At 42.8% G+C, this 22,455-nt stretch overlaps 1 protein-coding gene across 2 annotated transcripts in view; it reads right to left on the bottom strand.

The window, feature by feature from the left end:
* IL23R (interleukin 23 receptor) overlaps positions 1 to 22,224 on the bottom strand; it is a 57,076-nt gene extending 34,852 nt beyond the window's left edge. The window contains exons 1-7 of one of the 2 annotated variants that reach the window (XM_014574560.3): positions 22,079 to 22,224; positions 16,650 to 16,747; positions 13,092 to 13,382; positions 10,913 to 11,036; positions 8,094 to 8,254; positions 6,317 to 6,462; positions 4,857 to 5,016 (exon numbers count right to left, since the gene is read on the bottom strand). In XM_014574560.3, the coding sequence (XP_014430046.2) occupies positions 4,857 to 5,016; positions 6,317 to 6,462; positions 8,094 to 8,254; positions 10,913 to 11,036; positions 13,092 to 13,382; positions 16,650 to 16,747; positions 22,079 to 22,086 (988 nt within the window). In that variant the 5' untranslated portion in view covers positions 22,087 to 22,224. Of the gene's footprint in view, positions 1 to 4,856; positions 5,017 to 6,316; positions 6,463 to 8,093; positions 8,255 to 10,912; positions 11,037 to 13,091; positions 13,383 to 16,649; positions 16,748 to 18,749; positions 18,906 to 22,078 lie in introns of those variants that run through there. The other variant, XM_075936189.1, reaches the window with a different exon arrangement.
* Between the last annotated feature and the right edge of the window lie 231 nt (positions 22,225 to 22,455).

Here is a 22,455-nt window from a genome sequence, read left to right as displayed (position 1 = left end):
TGAAGTATGCTGTCTTCACAAAGTACCTGTATCCTGTAATCAAATCACCTCTCACTCTGTTTGATAAGCTAAACAGTTTGAGATTGTCCCACCCTTGCATTGTTTCTTTGCCTCTAGTCGGTATCCTCTCCATTTTTTCAACATCCCTGTTAAAACATGGGTACCAGAACTGTACAAAATATTCCAGTACCAGCCACATCAATGCCACATACAGAGTTAAAATAGTCTCCTTAGTTTTACTAGTGCTTCTAGATCCAGGATCACATTAGCCCTTTTTGCCATGTTATCACATTGGGAGCTCATGTTCAGTTGTTTGTCCCCTAAACCCTTCTCAGAGTCATTTCTATCCAGGGAACAGCCCCTCTTCAGTAGGTGTGGCCTAAATTCCTTGTTCCTAGAGGTATATCTTTGCATTTGGCTACCTTAAAACATGTTTTCTTTGAATGGGCCAGTGAATGGATGTCTATTCCAGACAGGCCTGGCAGGGGTTAAGATGGTTAGACTGTACAATTAACTACACAGGCTGTACTTGGAGGAGAAGCTGTGGAGCAGGGGGCTGACTGAGAAAAGAGGCTGGTCGGGAATAAGTGAGATTTCCATAAAGCCAGGGAACAGACAGCAGAAGGGGACCAGAGGGAAGGAGTCCCTAATTGCTCCCTGGGAAAAGGGAGATGTGTCTAGACATAAATAGCTTAGTTAATCCCTTGGAAGGGGTGTATGGTTTGACAAGCCTGGAAAAAAGGGAGAGCCGGGAAGGCAGGCAAGGCTCAGAGGAAAGCTCAGTGAGGAATGGGGTAGGTCAAACCACGCTGCTGATGAGAAGCTCTCTGAGCCAGGATCTGAAGTAGAGGGCAGTCATATGTGCCCCTACCAGCCGCTGACAAAGTGGCAGTGGTGGAGCAAAGAGCAGGAATGCTGCCTGAGCCCATTTGCCAAGAGGGACTGTGATTTCCTGGAAGGTGGGACCATGTATGGTGACCCAGCCAGAGGGCCAAGTCACAAAGAGGAAGCTGCATTTCCTGGAGCAAGAGGGACCACATGATGAGACAGGATGGGTGAAGACATCATCGGGATGCAAAGTCTGGCAGAACTAATCTCCAGGATGGCCAGGAGGAGGCACCAATAGCTAGGAGTAGACTTTGTCAGAGGACCCAGCTTAGCAAGAAATCAAGATTTCTCTGTATTACTGCCCTGTTGTCCCTCATTGACTGCTCCACCAATCTTTCTGTCATCTACACCTTTTCTCATAGGGATTTTATATTTACTTCCTGACCATTGTGAAAACATTTACTAGCATCATGTGTCGTATCTGTAGAAGCCCACTAGAAACTCTCCCATTCCATGATAATTCCCATGGATAGCTACTTTTGAGATCTGTCAGCCAGCTCTTAATTCATGTAACATATTCTCTATCTATATTATACTAGAAGATTTACCTGGCTTTGCTTGGGTCCTTAACACAATTCATTTTTGTTTTTCTTCATTTAAATTCTTGACTGAGGTGGGGCTAGGGATGAGGGTTCGGTATGCAAGCTTCTGAGGGAGAGAAAACTAACCCAGCCACTTCTCATTGCAGCAGCTTGGGGTCAGGATACATTCCCCTGCCTTTCAGGTAGGCTTTGTATTAATTTCTTTCAACTCCCCTTCCCAATGGGACCATTCTCACAACCACTAGACCCAACTTTACACAATATCCCCTCTCCCCTTTGAGAGAGAAACTTGTGAGGCTTTCTCCTGAGTTCCTAGTCCACTTTGGCCACATCAGGTATCGTCTGAATTTTTGTCTAAAAAACCCAAACCCTGTGATTGCCTTATTAAAATAGAATCTCTTATGTCCTAATCAATAGTGACAGAGGCTAAGTAGCCATCACACCAGTGAATGGGGTTCTAAACAAGAACAGTGTGATAAATCATGTCCAGATGGAATAAGAAATGTAGGGTACATCTACACTATCCGGGAGGTATCCCGGAAAAACTCTGCTGGGTCTAAGGAACATGTTTGGTCTCTGGTTTTTTTTTTGCGGAAGAGCAAACATGCTCTTTCAGGGAGCCCTGTATACCTTGTTCTATGTGGGATAAGGGCTCCACTGAAAGAGGAGGCTTTTCTGTCATTTGGACCCACCTAGACTGGTCCAAATGGCAGAAAAGCCTCTTACGGAAAAGCGATTGAGAAAAGCTATGCAAATTGCGGAGTGCAATTTGCATAGCTTTTACTGAAAAAAAAAACACTCTATAGTGTAGGTCAGGGCTACTCAACATGCGGCCCATTTGTTTACGGCCCATGGATGGGAGCCAAAACAAAAATGTAGTCAATATAATGGTCTTCTGTTGATATGTGTTTTAGTAGTTAAATTCCTGGACTGTCATTGCTCATTAAAAGTGCTGTTATATGGGTGGAAATTGGGTAAATATTGTATTTTATTCATATCAGCAGAACTGACTTAAATGGGGCTTGTGTGTTGTGTTGTCTTGCCTTAATCTTTGTATCCGTGCCCATCAGTGTTAAAAAAAGCTAATTGCATATAGTTGCATATATATTTGCATGTATATGCAATTACACTTAAGTTGCGGCCCTCAGCATGTACTGTGAGTATCATTGTGGCCCCTGGGGCTTCCAAAATTGAGTAGCCCTGGTGCAGACCCTAGCCTAACCCACAAGCTTTCTGGCTACTGACAATGTTGTACTATGTATTAGCCAGCAGAGGGCACCAGCAAAACACTGGTGTAGTGGTAACGCTGGGTGCTGTTTACGGATCTATAGATTGGACCCCCCAATCTGGCTCCGTCGGGACCTGACCTGTCCCGAATGGGGGAATTTGTGGCACTAGGGAAGGTCCCCTGCCACCAGCCCCCCAGTCAATGGCTCTCCTTGACTGCAGTGGGTTTAGCTCAAGCTTTGGATGGTGCTGCTCTACTGTTCCTGCACGTGCCCCTGCTGGGAGGCAGTGATCTAAGGAAGGTGTCACACTGCACTGGCCAGGGCAGAGGAGAGCCAGCTGCATTATGAGCAAAGGCAGAATAGGTAAAGCAGCTGTTTTACTAGCTCATTAAAAACATGAGGCAGAAGCTAGCACTGCCACTCTGGCTACGTCTACACTGGCATGATTTTCTGGAAATGCTTTTAACGGAAAAGTTTTCCTTTAAAAGCATTTTCGGAAAAGCGCGTCTAGATTGGCATGGATGCTTTTCCACAAAAGCACTTTTGCGGAAAAGCACCCGTGGCCAATCTAGACAAGGTTTTGCGCAAAAAAGCCCTGATCGCCATTTTAGCCATCAGGGCTTTTTTGCACAAAACAGTACTGGCCCTCTTGCGCAAATGATTTGCGCAAGAGGGCTTTTGCTCGAACGGGAGCAGCATAGTATTTCCGCAAGAACACTGACGATCTTACATGAGATCGTCAGTGTTCTTGCTGAAATTCAAGCGGCCAGTGTAGACAGCCGGCAAGTTTTTCCGCAAAATCATCTGATTTTGCAGAAAAAGTTGCCAGTCTAGACACAGCCTCTGTGTTCATATCAACACCTTTCTTAGGAAGGTTTTTTATATATGTTAAGACTCATAAGAACCCTCTGAGATAGATGTGAGTTGTACCCATCCAGCAGGTATATATTCAGAGGCAGAGAGAGGATAAAATGATGCCTCAGTCATTGTCAAAGCCAGGCATGGAATCATAATGTCCTGACTCCAGATCTCCTATGTTAACTATTCTATATGCTTAAAAAACAATAGCTAGTCCTGTGGCACCTTGGAGACTAACAAATATATTATATCATATCTTGAGATTTTGTGGGTACAACCCACTTCCTCAGATGAGTTGGAGTTGTTATTTGCAGTCTTTTTTTAAGCCCAGTTGACCCCAGGGTATTAGAGAGACATCCACAAAGTGGAAGCGGTAATATCTTATACTGGACCAACTTCTGTTGGAGAAAGAGGCAAGATTTTGAGCAACAAGTGACGTGAAAGGGTGTCTCCATGGGCTGAATCATGGCATTAACTAAATGAAATCTATCTTGATTGGATAAACATCACAGAAAAGTTGAAGGCCAAACATTACAAAATGTCAATCTCTTTGCACATACATTTGCATGTGTGTGTGTGTGTGTGTGTGTGTGTGTGTGTGTGTGTGTGTGTGTGTGTGTGTGTGTGAATTGCAGGCGCAAACCTGGATATCTGCACCTCTAGCTACCTAAGTGCAGGTCAGAAAAGGGAGGTTATACCTCAGCCCTTCTTAAAAACATCCCCTTTATGCTTTTAAGGTATGAAATGGTGTGTCATATGCCATTACAAATATATTTATTCCCCTATAGTCTGCCAACCAGAAGTGGGAAGTGTTTGCAGCAAGAGAGATTGTCCCATAGGGCATGGCTTAAGTGACTTTTTTTTTAAACATTTAGTCTGATTAGAAAATCAAATGCTACATTCCAGTTTTACATTGTAAGGGAGAAATTCTGGTTTCTCTGTTGGATTAAAGAGGAAGAAGATACAAGAATGCTTCTTAATCAACATCATAGCACAGAGGCAGGATTCCCCCTCAATGATTGAGAGCACCAAGAGGTGGACCCAGCTAACACTTCCATTCCTTGCACCCTGGCCCACAGGGACTCTGGTAGGCTGGCAGGGGTCAGGCATAGCTAGACTTCCATCTAGCATGCGCTGATATGGGATCTGCTGCTCCAGGAAGGAACACCTGAAGTGCACTGATTCTGCATGTTCAAGAGCACAGTTCTGCACCATTCCACTCTCTTGGATAACTGCCTCAAACAGGGGAGCCCTCTCATTCAGTTTAAAAGCAGAGAAAAAGTGATGCAAGCGAGCTGGAGATGGAGAAATCCCCTTGCAAGCCTGGGTATGAACTCACCAGCTTCTGGGGTTGAGTAAACAAAGGGCACGCTCCATCCACTCCAATAGCTTTGGGCACGTATTAATCGGCACCTCACTTGAAATTCATACTCTGTGTTTGACTCCAAGTAATACTCCATGTGTGGCACATTTGTCACATTGCTGTTCCATCCTTTCATCTAAAATTGACAAACAATATAACTTTCCAAGCTGTAGTAACGTAGCCTTGTGAAATTAGACATTCTTTCTAACGTATTGGAACCTATTAATGACACTATAGCAAGTCCTGCCCCAGTGGAGGGAGTCAGCATCAGTCTTCCCAGAGCTCCCAAGAGTACAGGATCAGTGTGGGCACTGCACTGTGCCTTAGCCTAGAGCCGTATCCCTGGCCAATGTGGAAGGGGCGTAGCCATAGTCCTGTCCCTTTCTTGTCTGTTTGCACCTCTGGGGGAGTCAGGAGAAAGGAGTAGCTGCCAAATGGAAAGACTGGAATTGTGCCATGCCTCTAGCAGTATCAGGGGTGGAGAAAGTTCTCTACATACACCCAGGACCTTTTGCACAGTAAATCATGGGTGGTGCAAAATGGAGCCCTAAGCATCTGATGTTGCATAGACCTACAAAAGCAACCTCCTTGCTTAGGGATTTACTATGTTGGACATTATACCAATAAGCGGTAAGGTGTGAATTTAATCCTCAATAGTTATGGTAGTATAACTCCCCTGGAGGACACTCGTATTCTCATATGAATAACTTTTTCTAGCTCAGTTTGGAAGTGATTTAATCTAAACTCTGACGTAGGAATAACACTGGGAAATATCTTGACTATTGTGTTACTTTTCCTTTGCTAGGTACAGGGTTTATCTAAAGAATTCTGCAAGTACAGAGGTAAACTATTTTGAGTTACAAAGCAATGAAAGTCTGCATGTGGCTGCAGGTATTACTTGAATATTTCAGTTGGAGCCTTCTCTCTTTCAAATCACCTGTTTGGGTATGTCTGGACTGCATCCCTCTGTCAGCAGAGGGATTCAGATTAGGCAGGTTGACATTGCAAATGAGGCAAGGATTTAAATTTCCCGCGCCTAACTTGCATAAAAATGGCCGCTGTATTTGCCAACTCAGCACTTTGTCAGCAAAAAGCGGCAGATCCCCCTCTAGACTGCCGCTTTTTGCCGACAAAGTGCTGAGTCGGCAAAACGCAGTGGCCATTTTTATGCAAATTAGGAACGGGATATTTAAATCCCCAAATACTCTTGTTATGGTGCTATTATGTCCATAGGTAGGACATGCATCACTTGCAAATCCTTGTTTCATAGACATTCTCCTTGCATGACTTGAACACAGCAAATTGGTATCAATAACCTAGCCCAGTGATCTTTCATGCAGTGCCAAATCCTGCTCCCACTGATGGTAGTTTTGTCATGGATATCAATGGGAGCAGCAGCAGGCCCATGTTAATTAGCTGAGAAAGGGTTGACTCACATGCCACGTTTGATCTGCCAGCACTTTGTATCTCTCTTCACAATAAACGTTCTCAAATGATGTTTGCTTTTGCCAATGGATTATGGTTTTTGGGGAAGAATTGTCTGTTGTTTCAACCTTGGTGATAATAGGTGTAGCTGGTATCACTACAAGAGAGACAAAAGAATGATGAATCTATTCTGGGCCTATGAAGAAAATGGCATCAGTATATGCTCTGCTATAATGATTTATATACTTCATCACGAAGGACAGTTGTTCTTTGGAGAAAAATATATCTTGATTTTTTTCAGCTTAACCTGTTAAAAAAGCCCTATCAGATAACAAGTGCTGTACAGTATCACTGTCAGTTAAAGAAAACCTTCCATTAATCAGTTTTATACTTTCACTGTGAATTTAATGTTGGAAATAATAGAAAGTGTGAATATCTTCTGTAACTGCAACCAAATCACAGGCTTTCAATGTTAAACGACAAGTACTTTAGGGTATGTCTACACTTGCACCCTCTTTCGAGAGAAGGATGCAAATGAACAGGGCTTGCCGAGCTGCGGCGAGCCCTGCTCGCCAGCCGCGCTGTCCGTCGATCTGCACATGTGTAGATTGTTCTGCACATGCGCAGATCGCCCGAACCTGGCTCTTCCGGGTTGTAATCTACTCGCCACAGGCGAGTAGATTACATAATTTGTTGAGCCCTGCAAATGAAAACATTCAAAATTGCAAATGAAGCCAGGATTTAACTATCCCGTGCTTCATTTGCATAATCACGTTATGGCACTATTTTGAAATAACAGATGCTGTGTGAACACGTTATTTCGAGAGAAAATTCTTCTCTCGAAATAACCCTTATTCCTCATAAAATAAGGTTTAACAGTTATTTCGAGAGAAGGGTTTTCTCTCGAAATAACGCGTCTACACAGCGTGTTTTATTTTGAAATAGCGCGATTTCAAAATAACGCAATTTTGCAAATGAAGCACGGGATATTTAAATCTCGGCTTCATTTGCAATTTTGAATGTCTTCATTTGCATCCCTCTCCCGAAAGAGGGAGCAAGTGTAGACATACCCTTACTCAAATCCAGCACATCACAAAAAAACTAAGGACAGAGTATAGTGACTAGTAAAAGAATATTGACCAACAGACCAACTTGCAAAAAACAAATGAGAGGCCCATAGAATAATAGAACAGGAGGGAACCTTGAGAGATCATCAAGTCTAGTCCCCCACATTCATGGCTGGACCAAGCATCATCTAGACCAGTGTTTCTCAACCAGTGGTACGAGTACCCTTAGGAGTACTTGAGAGAAATCTGGGGGTTACATCAACACAACTGAAATTGGGAGAACTGAATTTTTTTCTTTTACAGTGCTTTATTATTTTTGTACTTTTTACACCTAAAACATTTCATCACCTGCCTGGCTACGATTAAATTGTTTAAACAAATGTGTTGTGATGGTAGAAAAAAAAATCTTGTGTCTGTGAACTGTAAGTAGTGGGGGTATTTATAATTTTTAAAGGGATACTTTATAAAAAAAGGTTGAGAAACACTGATCTAGACTAGCTGACAGTGTGACAGTGTATCAAAATGCACATCAACAGCTGTTTCCCTAATGTTAAATGGTATTCTGTGTGCAATGGTGTGTAATTTATTACCAATGTTCATAAGAAAATTTCAGTTCTGCACATCCATCTAGATATAGATTTTATCACTCTGGTGAGGGTTTTTGTAGTTCATGCATATTACAACCTGCTTGCAAAGCCATTACTGAATTACCGTATGTTACCTAAATCCTCCAGGTTAACTTGCAGATGCTCTGAATGGGCTGTGCCTAAGACGTTTTTGGCTTGGACCCAAACAGCATACAGTTTGCCTCCTTGTAGTTTGCTCAATGGAATGTTGAGAATTTCATCTGAAGGAAATGCTTCCTCCTCCTCTGTTTGTAAACTAAGAAGCAAAAAGCATCCGCAGTGAATTCCTCCCCCTATTAAGGCCAATGGGTATTTGGTCATTGACTTCAATAAAGTGAGGAAAGAGTTTAAACCAATACAAGTTAAATTAATAATCCCTGAGATGGTAGAACCACTGCATTGTTACATCAGTTTTATATCCTGTCTTACCTCCTGCAGCCCATTAACTCATTTAAGATTAGTGGTATGATAATAAATTGATCCTCCTGTACTGTGGCTATAGCCTACATCCTGGAACAATTGGTCACCCAGTCCTAATAGGATGACCGGCGGGCTAGTGATGCCACCACTTTCTTTAGCAATATACGCCATTGTCAAATCAATACTGATGCAATAAGGGCTTTTCCTACTACTTTGTTGTCTCTTAACCCAATTATTTCCCATTACCAGAATTCTGAAAAAAAGAAAGATGATGATTTCTCATTCACTGCATATTTGTTTGTACATCAGTTTGCTCACAGTGTTGTGTTTTTCTCAGTGGAATGGAGTCTGTATTCAGTTCTGTGGAGCTACTTAAAAAGCCTAAACTACAGATAGGAGCTAAGCAATGAGGAAGAATTCTGCAGTCACCACTACAGGTGAGCCCCACACTTACAACCTAATTGGTTGCTGGAGAACCGTGGTAAGTTGAGCCGTCATAAGTCAAACCCTTATTTCTCATAGGCGCAATGTTATAAATGGTGATTCCATTCCTGGAAATCCATTTCATACCCTAAAAATACCAAAATTGACTACAGAAATGGAGGAAAACTAAACTAAATAGTTCAAATAATGCACAAAAATAACTAAAAAGTGAAGACTGATGTGGTGGAGACACGTGCAGTTCAAGCAGCAGCTGCAGACTGGCAAGTTTGACTGATTTGTATGTTTCCTGTGATGATGCGTGGAATCTGCGTTGTACACCGTCATAAATGCTAGCTGCTCAAGTAAATTGGGGGGTTTTAGGAGCTATCTCTCATGGAAAAAAATGGTTGTAATTGCAAGGGGGAGGGGGTTGTAAGTTGGGCGGTTGTAAGTTAGGCGTTGCCTGTATAGCATTTGAACATTTATTTAAATAGTTGCTTTAGAATCTCAAGACATTGTGGTAGATCACAGTATCACAGGACCTCTTTGAGAGCTGGTTAAACAACTTGACACTATCTCTGGATATTGGGTCCTTGCTGACAAACATGCCATATGTTTGAGGGTAGAAGGTTTACTTTAGATTTCCTTTCTTCTCCACCCCACCTTCTGTTTCTGACTTGCCTATTTCTCACGTTCCATTTCACTGTGGGGTTTTTTATTAATCTGTGGGCAGTCAGTTTTCCCTCTGCTGTTAAGTGTCATGAGTACGTGTATGCTACTGAAAAAAGATGGTTCAATTCTTGGATCTATCACAAACTTCCTATGTGACCTAAGGCTGTTACTTAACCTATCTGTGCCTCCTCTCTAAAATGGGGATATTATTTTCCTCTTCATCCTCTCTTTGGCTTGTCTGTTTAGATTGTAAGGATCTTTGGGGCAGGAAGCCACCTCTTGCTATGTGTGTGTCTACTCTATAATTGGAGGGGGGATTACAGCTTGAGTAGGCAAACCCATACTAGATTTAATCTTGCGAGCACAGCTAAAAAGACCAGTGAAGACACAGAGGCATGGACCCCAGAGCTGGCTATACACACCTGCCTGGAACTCTCGGCACATACTACTGTTGTTAGTCTGTAATACTGACTGTGCCACCATGTCTTCACTGCTCTTGTTACGCACACTAGCTAGATTAAAGATACAGTGTGGATATGTGATTCAGTTGCCCATCCAATTGCAGCATAGCTATACTCCGTGTCTGTACAGTCCCTAGCACAATGGGGCCCTGATCTTGTTGGGAAGGCTAAGTGTTACCGATAACTAATACTGTCTAGCACCTCCCAACAGAGCACGTGGCCCTGCTCCCCCACTGCACAAGTTCAGTTTTACAGAGGAATAAATCCACGGAGTCCTACGAGCTCGAGATTCGTCAGCGTACACCTAACATAACACAAAAAGCCTAAATCAGGACTATTGAATAGAAAGGTGGCTTTTATTTTACATTCTTGGTTTAGGTTTGACTACCAGAAACACATCCTCAACTACGAGCTAAATAGCACTGATTAGACATCAACACTGAACGGAAATGTAAATCTGAAAAAATTTAAATCCTAATACCTCCACCTGGTGTTAAATAAGATCGACCCAGATACACAGAGCAGTTCATGTGAGCTGAAGAGATCAGTAAGGCAGTGTTCTAGAAAGTGTAAGTAGGACACTCTGTCTTTCCAGTCATCAAAACTAGAGCATGTGTATAATCGTACTTGGTTTGTGGCTGCTGTTGCTCTGACCACACATGTTTAGACTGTACAGTCATACTGGAGCTCCAGATTACAGAACTTCTCTGTCTTACCTGCTGCCCCCAACTAACCTAGTTTGTTCTTCGGTTTTCTTTTCATGCCCTTAGCACCGTTACCACAAAGCATCTTGTAAGTGAGGGAATCAGTGAGGGCCTCCTGCTCTTATTCCATTCAAATGCTCAGAGCCCTCTCCTGAGCTGCATAGAGAGCCCTGTACTTCAGCTGTTCTTGGTTTTCAATTAAGCACAGCAAGAAGCTGTCATGGCAAGACTTACCTCTTCAGGTAGAGAATGTACTTAGTACTTAAGTAGGTGTGCTTCCCTGGGTCCCAAATACAAGTCAGGTGGTCTGAATGTTCATAAATGACACAAGATAAATTGGTTGGACTGTCCGGTGGATCTGCAAAGATAGATGATATACAAATATATGCCCAGTCAATCGTTAAGGACTGGACGTTTAGACATTTGAAACTGTAATGTCCTATAGAACCTACACATGCATGTCTATATCTTTGAACAGAAGTTATGAAGATGTGCTGCCTTGTCCCATAACAGTTGGATACCAGAGTCAGATGATTGTGTTCTTCTGTGCCCAGGACCGTCTGTAGGATATATGGGGCTCTATGCACCACTATTACACTGGTACCCATATGCTCAATGGCAGCTGGGTTTGGGATGCTGACTTTTTTTAGAGATGTGACTTTATAATCTTCAGCAACACACACATGAAATATTTTCAAAGCAAATTAAACTAAGGTCCTCTGTAGACTAACACAGGCAATTCAGAAGCTCACAGCATGTACCTGGGATAGGCAAATCCCTATTAATGGCTTCATTACCACTTGAATGGCTCTTTCACAGGTTCACGATTCTGGCAGGCTCTTTCACTTTGAACTAGATCCTCTCCACAGGAAGCAGAGCCAGAAAGCAGGGAAGAGACCAGTGGGTGGAAACTAAGACCCAGTGATGCCCCCACATTTTCAGGTGCCTTACACTGCTGCATATTCTTTGTATGGGTAAGGGCAGCCCGGCCTGTGTCTTTCCATAGTGGGTTTTAACTGAGACTTTAACATTTTCCATCAGTATTGATTACATTAATCTTCCATTGGATTGGAACATGGGAACTCATTGTCCCCCGGCTGCTGGTACAGCATGCCTGGCACCTCTGCAATGCACTCTGCCAGAAGCACACTTAATGTGGCCACATCAGTAAAGCTAAGTGGACACCTCCCTCTGCAAGTTGAGATTTCCTTCTCTCACTCTTAAAGCTACAGGCTCCAGGGAAATGTTGTGTGTTTGCTCTTTCTAATTTATAATGTTAATGAGCCCATTTAAGCCATGCCAGTGGGGCCCAGATACCACATGGATGGCATGTATTTGTTATGATGATTTGTTACCTCTGTGGGGTAGATAAGTAGTATTTTTCCCATGGGTACAGTGAGGAAGGTATGCATGATGGGTTGGGGGACAGCCTACCACATGCTGATAGGCAGCAGCCTAGGATCTGAAAGCAAAGACTGCCCAAACGGTATTAATCCCAGGCCAGATGTGTGACTTCCAGCACACTCAATCAAGCACACTGGTGATACATCTGACTGTACGGCTCTCTTGCCTGCAGAAGGTTCATGTAGCTGCTGTGATAAGAGACATGGGGAAGGGATTTAATGTTACACAGCACAGCATTAGAAATTGTTCAGCCATGCCTGCATAAAATGCACAAATTTGGAAAGGAAACCATCTTTTCCTCAACTCCTTCAGCACTTTGGCTGCTCCATTTTTCTCCTCTCAGCTCCACACATCAGGGTATCCATACTAATGAGAGTGTGGAAGGAAGTAAACTGTGGCACATCAGTTTGCCTCTCGATGCCTCAGTTTTCCTATACATAAAATGGGGACAATGGTAGTGACCTCCCCGTAAAGTGGTTTGAAATCTACCATTTAAAAAGTGCTCTATAGGAGTTAGGTGGTGTGATAGCTTGGTATTACATGCACTACGTTACTTCTGCTACTTGACTCGGATTTCAGTAGCTCCTTGCCATTTGACCAAGCATAGGACAGTGAAAGAAGGATAGTTTCAGTATCATGTTTAGATACCTACACAGCCGTTTGACAGAACATGCACCGAAGTTGCTACTAATAATGTATATCAGATGACTTCAGTTACAACATAACTTGCTGGTTAACTACAATATATATATTGAATTACTAACAAGCCCCCAAACCCTTTATTGCTAAATAAAATTAAAAATAGAAGTTTAACTTTTCAACTGGAAAATATACCAACATTGTTTGGGGGAGGAGGGGTCAGGAAGGAGCATCTAAAAATATTATCTGAAAATAGCCTGCAGTTCCCAGCACCTCAACACTGACTGGGAAGAAGTAATAGTTAATAGCAGCTTAACTGGGATGAACTAGAATTAGTGAAAAGCCATCATACATCCAGTAAATTACTTACATCCTGCAGAAAATTGTGTTCCACATACTAACACGTCTGTGTGGCCACACTTGGCATAACATATGACGGTGGAAAATGGTTTTCTGAAATCATGAAGCTGAAGTTGCAGTGTGGTTTTGTTTCTTGTTAATAATTTGTCGTCTATTTGAGTAGTATCATTTAGTATCATGTATAACTTTGCCTTTTGGCAGTTTACTGTAGAGTGGCAATTTATAGAAATGTTCAAGCCCATCTGAATGACTGGAGCTGGTTCAATCCACACGTGTCCAGCGCAGCGAAGGTTTATGACACCTGTGAAAGCATAAGTTGATTGTAATAAAGCTTTAAATAGAAGATGCTAATGTTTCAGCTATGCAGTGTATTTGGCTATACTTCTTTTTGACTAGTCAAATGACTCCAGTGACCACTGCTTGAAACCAGACCTTAATGAACAAAGTTAGATAATTGTACCTGGTTCCTCCAGTACTCTAGAGTGGCATCCTGGAACTTCTGTATCTACTTCAGATGCAGTTTAAACAATGGAGGCATCTATTGATTAAGTTATGAACCTCTCTTGTAAAGCACTTTGGGTATGTCTACACTACTACCCTAATTCGAACTAGAGTGGTTAATGTAGGCAACTGAAGTTGCAAATGAAGCTATTAGGCTTTTGAGGAGCGAGGAGTAACGGTGGAACGAGGAGTAACAGTAGGTCGAATTAGAAAGCCTAATTCGAACTACCTACTCCGTGCCGCGTGTAGCCACGGGCACGGAGTCCGAACTACGTGGGCTTTAAAAATGGTGGCGCCCGGCAAGATGCAAATGAAGCCCGGGATATTTAAATCCCGGGCTTCATTTGCAACTTCGGTTGCCTACATTAACCACCCTAGTTCGAACTCGGGTGGTAGTGTAGACATACCCCCTGAGATCTGTTGATGAAAAGCATTATATAGGAACTACGTGTTATTTTTTAAAAAATGAATGATGCCATCAATCTAATATCCCTTGTACTATTTATTTTGATACTAAATGTAATCTGAACCTGCATTTTAAGTTTGTCTTAGACTTTTGCATTGAAACTACGTGAAAAGTACTTGTTTAAGAACATAAGAACAGCCATATTGGGTCAGACCAAAGTTCTGTCTAGCCCAGTATCTTCTGACCATGGTCAAAGCAAGTTGCCACAGAGGGAATGAACAGAACAAGTAATCATCGAGTGAACCATCCCATGTTGCCCATTCCCAGCTTCTGGGAAACAAAGGCTAGGGACACCATTCCTGCACATCCTGACCAGTGTTCCCTCTAAGCTGTTCAGCAGCACAGCTTCACAGGTAATTAATCAGCCTTGCCCACTCAAAGTCTCAGGGCTCCTCCTTGCATGGAGCTGATTGACTGGGTGGGGCTGATTAATCACCTATGAAGCTGTGCTCACACCCAACTTAGAGGGAACACTGATCCTGACTAACAGCCAGTGATGGACCTATCCTCCATGAATTTATCTAGTTCTTTTTTAAACCCTGTTATAGTCTTGGCCTTCCTCTGGCAATGAGTTCCACAGGTTAACTGTGTATGAAGAAATACTTCCTTTTGTTTGTTTTTTAATCAAAGATGATCAGTGAAATTGTAAAATTTTCATCATAAACTATCTCATGACAATTTGTCATTAGCACCTGATTGGAATCAATTGATTTTATTTCAGACTGTCTGTAGACTTCTAAATACAACACTGGATCAGATTACTTGCCATCCATGTTTAGAGGAATGTGCAATAAATTGCCCTTATTCTATCAGAGCAGAAATGTAGTTGTGGGGAAGGTCTGAAAACCTGTCACCATTGAAGTATCAGAGGGGTAGCCGTGTTAGTCTGAATCTGCAAAAGCAGCAAGGAGTCCTGTGGCACCTTATAGACTAAATGAAGTGTAGGAGCATAAGCTTTCATGGGAAAGACCCACTTCGTCAGATGCATCTGACGAAGTGGGTCTTTGCCCACGAAAGCTTATGCTCCTACACTTCAGTTAGTCCATTGAAGTATGTGGGAGTTTTGCTGATGAAGTTAATGGAGCCAGTATTTAACTTGCGTGTGCATGCCCACATGCACAGCTATGGATAGCTAATGAGAGCTTAGAGTTTAGATCACAATGTCATGCTAAGGAGGCCATCTCTTCAGCAAATTTGTGGCTCGAACCCTGGAGTACAGAAGCCCCTGTCTTCCAGACCCTCTAAAACAGATGCTGACTGAGTAAGGGGGGTGATGCACTCTGTGGGTACATCTACACAGCAACATTATTTCAAAATAACTTAGTCTGCATCTACACAGCAGGCAGTTATTTTGAAATAATGTCAAAATACTGTCAAGCTAGAGGATTTCTTATTCCAACTCCTGTAACCATCATTTTATAAGAAGTAAGGGAAGTCCGAAGAAGAGTGCTCTATTTCAAAATAAGTGCTGTGTCGATGCTTCCTATTTCAAAATAAGCTACGCAATAAACATAACTCGATTTGCGTATCTTATTTCCAATTAAGCCCTGCTGTGTAGATGCACCCTGAGATATCACTCGCTTTGAAAGTAATGGGATCTCCTGGGAAGCAAGGTGCTAGTGAACATTAACAAGGATGTCAGAATATGGCCCAATGGCCAGTATTTATCAATGACTACATACTTAACTGACAGCAGCACCAATTAGTGTAAGGTCAGCAGCACCTTTGCCACCATATGAGGCAGCATGCAGCTGACAAAGAAACAGACTGGGGAAACTGATTTTCATTCCAAGTTGGTTTTACTCTGAGTGTCACCTTGGTCTGACAAAGAGCATGAGAAAAGGTGGCCTCTCCTACACCCTGTCATACACTGATTGGTTCATTGTAGGCATGAAGCCAAGGTTCCATCGGTGTGGGAGGGGATAACGAGGTGGGTCCATACATGCTGTTCTCTGTTCTGCACTGCCCTCACTAATACAGATTACACTGAAGAAGGTTAAGGGAGTGCCTCACCTTTCACACCCCCACGTTCTCCTCTGAGGGCACGCAGAACCTGACTCTATGAAATGTCAGCAGTAGGCAATGAAAGCTCAGATAGGAATCACCCAACTTGCAATTTCACAAATTTCAGACTGTGCTTTAACAGCAACTATAGGGAGATGAGCTTTTATAAACGGATCTGAGCTAAAGCAAACATAAGTGGATTAAGGCAGAGCCACAATAGTGTAAGATTAGAAGTACAAGGGCCCCTCATGATCAGATTACAGCTCAGCATCAGAAAAGAAAAACTTAGCTTCTGAGACATATCAGATGTGATCTGTTCTTCCTGGAAAGGAGTGGCTGCATTGAAACCTCTGACTTTTAAGATATGCAACAAAATGAGACCTCGCTAAATGTCTGTAGGTGTGAAACAGCTAAAAGAAGGCCCCAAAATAGTTTGTATATCTTATTTCAGCTACATTCACTTTATACTTGGCTGTTTAGCTGTTCTGTGCTCCATTATATTTCTTCAGATACATTGATTTCACAGACACAAAATTATACTAATAATTGTTCCTGAATTCCGCACAGAGAAGTGGTGAGATGGAAGACAGACTATACCTCTGTAAATCCAGCCAAAGAGTATATGGAACGCCATTGCCACTTTAAATCTAACCATGGCCTGGTTAGTGCCTGATGTCAGGGAAACAGCATGGCCTCTGAAAAAATTAAATTAAGATTAGACCTTTCTCACAACAAAAAATGCAATGCTGAGTCCTGGTTCTAACATGAGAGGCCAATATCAGAACCTCAAACACCAAATGTCTTGCTAGGTCCTGTACATGCTGCTTTTGTTGGTCCTATAACGTCACTTCCAGACCTACAGATGGGCCTATTTCCCGTATCATTAGAACAGAAAATTTTGTCCAAGTAGGATGAACCCTAGGTGCTGATGATGACAGGGGACCAAATTCATGGCAGGTACAATTGCATTGAAGTCAACAGAGTTACACCCAGTGTGAATTTGGCAAGGTGTTGCTTAGATCTGGGCCGAGGAAGTAACATTAAGGGATCTGAGTTAGGATTAGGGCAAGGTTTGGGATTTGGGTTCCAGGGCTAGGGTTTGCTACAGAAGGAAGGTTGCACAAGCTATAAAGTGGGATCTTACGTCTTCAATGATGAATTCCTAAAGTAGATGTGGCTTGATTTTCAGAGGTGCTGACCACCCACAACTCCTGCTTTTATCTGGCTCCTTACTGTCAATTAGAGAAAAGGAGAATGACTTGCCATAAAGTGGAGCACTTGTGCCTAGTGGTTATGACTTTGTTTCTCCTGTTTCTATTTCTTTCTTCTGTTTTGCCTTTCAGCTAGACTTTGATTTCTTAAGAAAGATGTCACACCTACTGCAAATTCACTTGAGTACTTTCTACTTTCCTATAACACTTTCTCGCCTGTTCTGATCATGAAGGGGATTTTTGTCCCCAGTAACATTCTCTTTGGTAAGGAGACTGAGTAATTTTTTAGCCTTTCAACTCCTGACCTATTGCACAGGTGCCCTCAGACTAGAGGTTTTAGATTAAGCCTCTGAGGAGCTAGTAATGTTGGGTGTCTCTTGCAGCCCAGCTTGAAACCCTTTAAAGAGGCCAAGGGGTGGTACTGGGCACTTTCTCCAAATCAAGCCTCTTCAAGACAGTCTCAAAGCTGAGAATCCAAATTCACTAGGCACATTTGAAAATCTTGGCTTTAAACTTCATGGCAACCTGATTATTGTAGAAGACCAGTTGTCCCAAAACTGTGGGATCACCTTCCTAGGGGGGCACAGGCACAGGTGCCAGGATTGCTTAATTTTTGGAAGTGCCCATAAATGGTCCAGGCAGAGCCATCCCATCCATAGGATGGACCAAAGCAGATGCCCTGGCCCTGTGCATTGGCACCCCAAGATTCAGTGTCATGTGGGGTTGAGGGCAGCTTGAAAGTCCACTGGGGGGCATTGTTCTGATAGCAGTGAGCTCAGCCTCACCCCAGTGTCTATGGGCATTTCTTGGGGGAAGGGGTGAAAGCCGGAAAGAGGCAGGGCAGGGCTGTTGCAGAGTGGGCTGGGGCCAGACTGATTGCTGTTGCCAGCACCAGGCCTCCTGCAACTCCCCCACCCCCACCCCCACCCCCACCCCGGCCTACCTGAATCCTACATCCCCCTGAACCCCAGGGGCCCCCAAAGCATGGGGCCCAGGTTAGTTGCCCCGGTCCTTCAGATGGATGGGTCAGTACTGAAAATATAAACCCATCCATTGGTGGAGCTGGGCCCATGTTCCTAAATATTGGTAGAGCACGGGCACCATGGGCCCATATAACTTGCTGCCTGTGCCAGGGGCAGCAGGTTTGTATAATTGTTGGTGATGCCTAGGACAGGTTCATGTCCCACCCTGCACACCTGCCTCAGGCTCTGGCAGGGAGTTTGTGTGGGAGCGGGGCAGGCTCAGGACGGGAGCTGGCGTGTGAGAGGGGGTCTTGGATGTGGGGTCTGGGTTGGAGCAGGGGTTTGGGATGTGGGGCATGAGGTGGAGGTGGGGATGAGGAGATTGGGGTGCATCAGGAAGGCTTCCCCAGAGCTGGGTTAGGGGGCCAGAGAAGAGGGTTCCCCCGCGGCTTGTCCCCCAGCAGCAGCAAGCTCTAAGAGGAGGCCCCCTTTTTCTTCCCCCTCTGCCCCAGCCAGACACTCACCCAAGCCTCTCCAGGCTCCTGCTCAGGAATTCCAGCCAGGATAATTTCCCCCACACACTCAGAGTTTCTTGCATGGGGAGGGAGGGCTTCCATGCACTCCCTCCCTCCATAGACACAGCTGCTGCCCCAGCCTGCCCTGTGCCCCACTCTCTTGTAGCCAGCCACAGCAGTGGCTCTATTTGAAACCCAGGAGTGGGTGGGCGTCAACCCGCCCACTTTTAAAAGCCCCTCCCCCAGCAGTGGCCAGCAAGGGAGCATAGCATGGAGCTGCAGGGGACAGCCACTCACACCCAGAGCAGGCAGGATATCATGGGAGGCACACATGGGGCAGCAGACAGAGCCAGGGAATGCTCAGGGGAGCCATGCAGCTTCTAAACAGCTATTTCACAAAAAAATAAACACTAAGCGAAATTACAATTATTCTAAAACTAATTAATGGGTAAAAGGACAGGATTAAAAAGGTCAAAAAGTAGATGGAGCATGGGTCTGAGACCTCACTGCTCATGGCAGTAGGAAAAAGACTAACGAGATTTAGCCTTGCTCCAAACATTTGGATATGTACAGAGGAATTCAAATGGCCCCAAATATCCCAACATTCCAGCGAGTAGCAAACTCATGGACTCAAAGCGCACCTTCCCAGATCTGCAGAGAGAATATACTCAGAAAGCTCCAGTTATAGATGAATAATTGTCCTTATTATAAGCAGTTCTAGAGACTTCAATCGAACTATTCACATGCAAGGGGATTGTGCAAGGGGTAGTCAATTACTTTTTGTCAAGGTCCAAATTTCTTGGTCAAGGTCTGGTCAAAGTCCAGATGCCAGAGAAACATTTTTCACATCACATAACAATAATGAAAATCAGTAAATGAAAAGCGTTTGCAGTTTGTTCAATAGGATCTGGTGGTCTGGATTTGATCACCAATAGACTATCCTTTATGAGCACCAGCATGTCTTTACAGGATGAGAGCTATAATTTAGGTGTGTTCTATCTCTAATGCTATTAGATTGTTTTTATCTTCCCCTAACTTGTGCAGTAATTTTCTCTAGTGGGTCATCCAGTCTAGTTTTAAAAGTCCTGGACAATGTGTTTTCTATTTCCCATTAGAAGCTTAGCGTATGTTTACACAGCAAAGTTATTTTGAAATAACAGCCATTATTTTGAAATAACTTTCCTAGCGTCTACACAAGCCAACTGCTATTTTGAAATTAATTCGAAATAGCGGAGGGCTTATTTTGAAATTGGCAAACCTCATTCCACGAGGAATAGTGCCAATTTTGAAATTGCTATTTCGACATAAGAGTGGTGTAGGCACTTATTTTGAAATAGGGGACCTCCAGCCCTTCCCAGGGTGCCCTGCTGGCCACCCTGGCCACAAGGTAACTTCTGACCTGATGCCCTGCCAGAACCAATTCCGGCTGGCCTTAAATGCAATTCAATGTCCAATCAGTGTGGACGTGCTATTTCGAAATAGCAAAAAGCTATTTCGAAATGCATTTTGTGTGTAGACATGGTATTTCGAAATAACTATTTCAAAAGGAGATATTTCGAAATAACGCTGTAGTGTAGACATACCCTAAGAGTCTTCTCTAAGACTCAGTCTAAATTTGTCCTTGCTGAAATTGATGCCTTTACACCTAGTTTCAATCCCTCCATATCATTTTGGCCATTTTCTTTGTTATGAACCCACAGCCTTCCAGAAAATGCCAGAAATCCACATGATACTGCTCAGTGCTGGACTTTTACACTGAGACCTAAGTTAGATGCAACATGGATAAAACGAAAGAATTCTTGAATGATGATGCCTCTTAAGAGGTTAGACTATGAAATATCTGGAGCTGGTGAAACCCGGCACAGCCATACTTATTTTTGATTTACTGACGAGCAGGCCTGAAACCTCTTCCTGGGGTACCATATCCATTTGGGAGGCTATCTGCACCAGGGATGTGAATGCTTAACTGGTAAGCTTCACTCTGGCTGGGTGGGGGGGCTAGAGTGCCCCCCATACCGCACTTCAGTAGTTAGCAGGTTAAACATAATGTTTAACCAGTTAACAGATTAAATAGGCTTTTACATCCCTAATCTGCACATACACATTAGCTACCAACTGCAACCCTGAAGCACATGAAAGTATGCTGCTGCAGCTAGCTCTCAGTGGGGTGTCATCGGTATATCTATTTTGAGAGGTTATGCATTTGTGGATCTCAGTTCGAAACTGATCTCAAGGAGATAACAGGATTGTCCCTAACCGAATGTCAATGATAGCTCTAACCTTCTGTTTAAACTGGTACTTAAGTCTATAGAAAAATGATCAGAAGTAGATATTTCCAAATAGTTTTTTAAATTACTCCAATGATCTGAAAAAAAAAATCCATTGGAAACGGTAATTCTTCAACTGCTGTACATAGCGACCTCGAATACATTTCAAAAGGCTTTACTAACACTGCATATTTACATGGTCCAATGCATAACAAACATATGGGATTTTTCTCTTTGTATTGCCTTTTGCACAGTGCACTGGGATTTTCCTTTGCATTGGAGATGCTAAAACATACTCTGTAATCTCTTCACCAACTTTCATATTCTTTCCTTATCTGAGCCGGTAAAAATAAGCAGCCAACATCCTGTTAAGATCCTGCAAGTTAAAACTAGCAAATTAAAAAAAATCCCATATGCTTTTAACAAGTTCTTATTTAAGAAGATGTTTCTGTCCTCCAACTGTAACATTTAGATCAGGGTTTCAAACACTATCTGATTTGGGAGTTATTAAAAAGTATGGTTTTACGCAAATTTATAGGGCCCATTTGCAAATTTCAAAATGAGAGGCAGTCTTGGAATTTGAACATCCTGCTAATTTAGCAATATCTTGTACTAGAGATTTGATCCCATCTCCACCAAGAACTCTGACTAAAAATTTCCTAGGCCCAGATTTTTAAAGATATTAGGTGTTGTAGTACTCAGCATTGCAACACCTAACTGACTTAAGGTGTCTAAGTCTCTTTTTCAAAAGTGATTTAGGCGCTTAAAACCCTAAGTCCCATAGACTATAAATAGGATTTTAGCTCCTAAGTGACTGGATCCCTTTGAAAATGAGACCTACTTTCCTAAATCAGTTAGGTGCTGTATACCTTAGTATACTAATACTGCAGCATTACTTACAGCAAATAAGTGTTGACAACGTATTTGTACCATCTCTGCAAACACATGCTATGCAGTATGTTCACAGAAAACATGAACAAGAACACAGTAAAATCCTTAAGCCTGCTTCTGACAGTTTTAGATATAAACAAAAAATCTTATCAAAGGTTGAGGAACTTGCTTATTTTTTACCTTGCCATCTATCAGGACATTGTTCCACTTCTGTAATCAGCTCCTTGATATCTCTACTCCCTGCTCCCTCACAGAAATTTAAGAGACTGGCACTAATTCAGAGTTCATTGCTATAACAGCAACTGTCAACACAACCCTGACCTACATTACTGATCACTGAAGAAAAACTTATAGTTTCCAGTTTGACATGTCTTTGATTCTGAGTCATTCTGTGGGAAAACCCAGTACATCTTAAAGAAACAGCTCCATTTTTGGAACAGTTTATTTTTAAAATTATTATTAATCAATTAAAAAAGAAGCAATCTTTCTCAATTTCCTATTGTTTGTCAATTATATATAAAATAAATCTAACTGGAATATTTCATATATCCTGTTTG

The sequence above is a fragment of the Pelodiscus sinensis genome, chromosome 9 (genome assembly GCF_049634645.1).
Source record: "Pelodiscus sinensis isolate JC-2024 chromosome 9, ASM4963464v1, whole genome shotgun sequence".
In the NCBI taxonomy this organism is placed as follows: domain Eukaryota; kingdom Metazoa; phylum Chordata; order Testudines; family Trionychidae; genus Pelodiscus; species Pelodiscus sinensis.
This window is presented reverse-complemented; position numbering and strand designations above follow the sequence as displayed.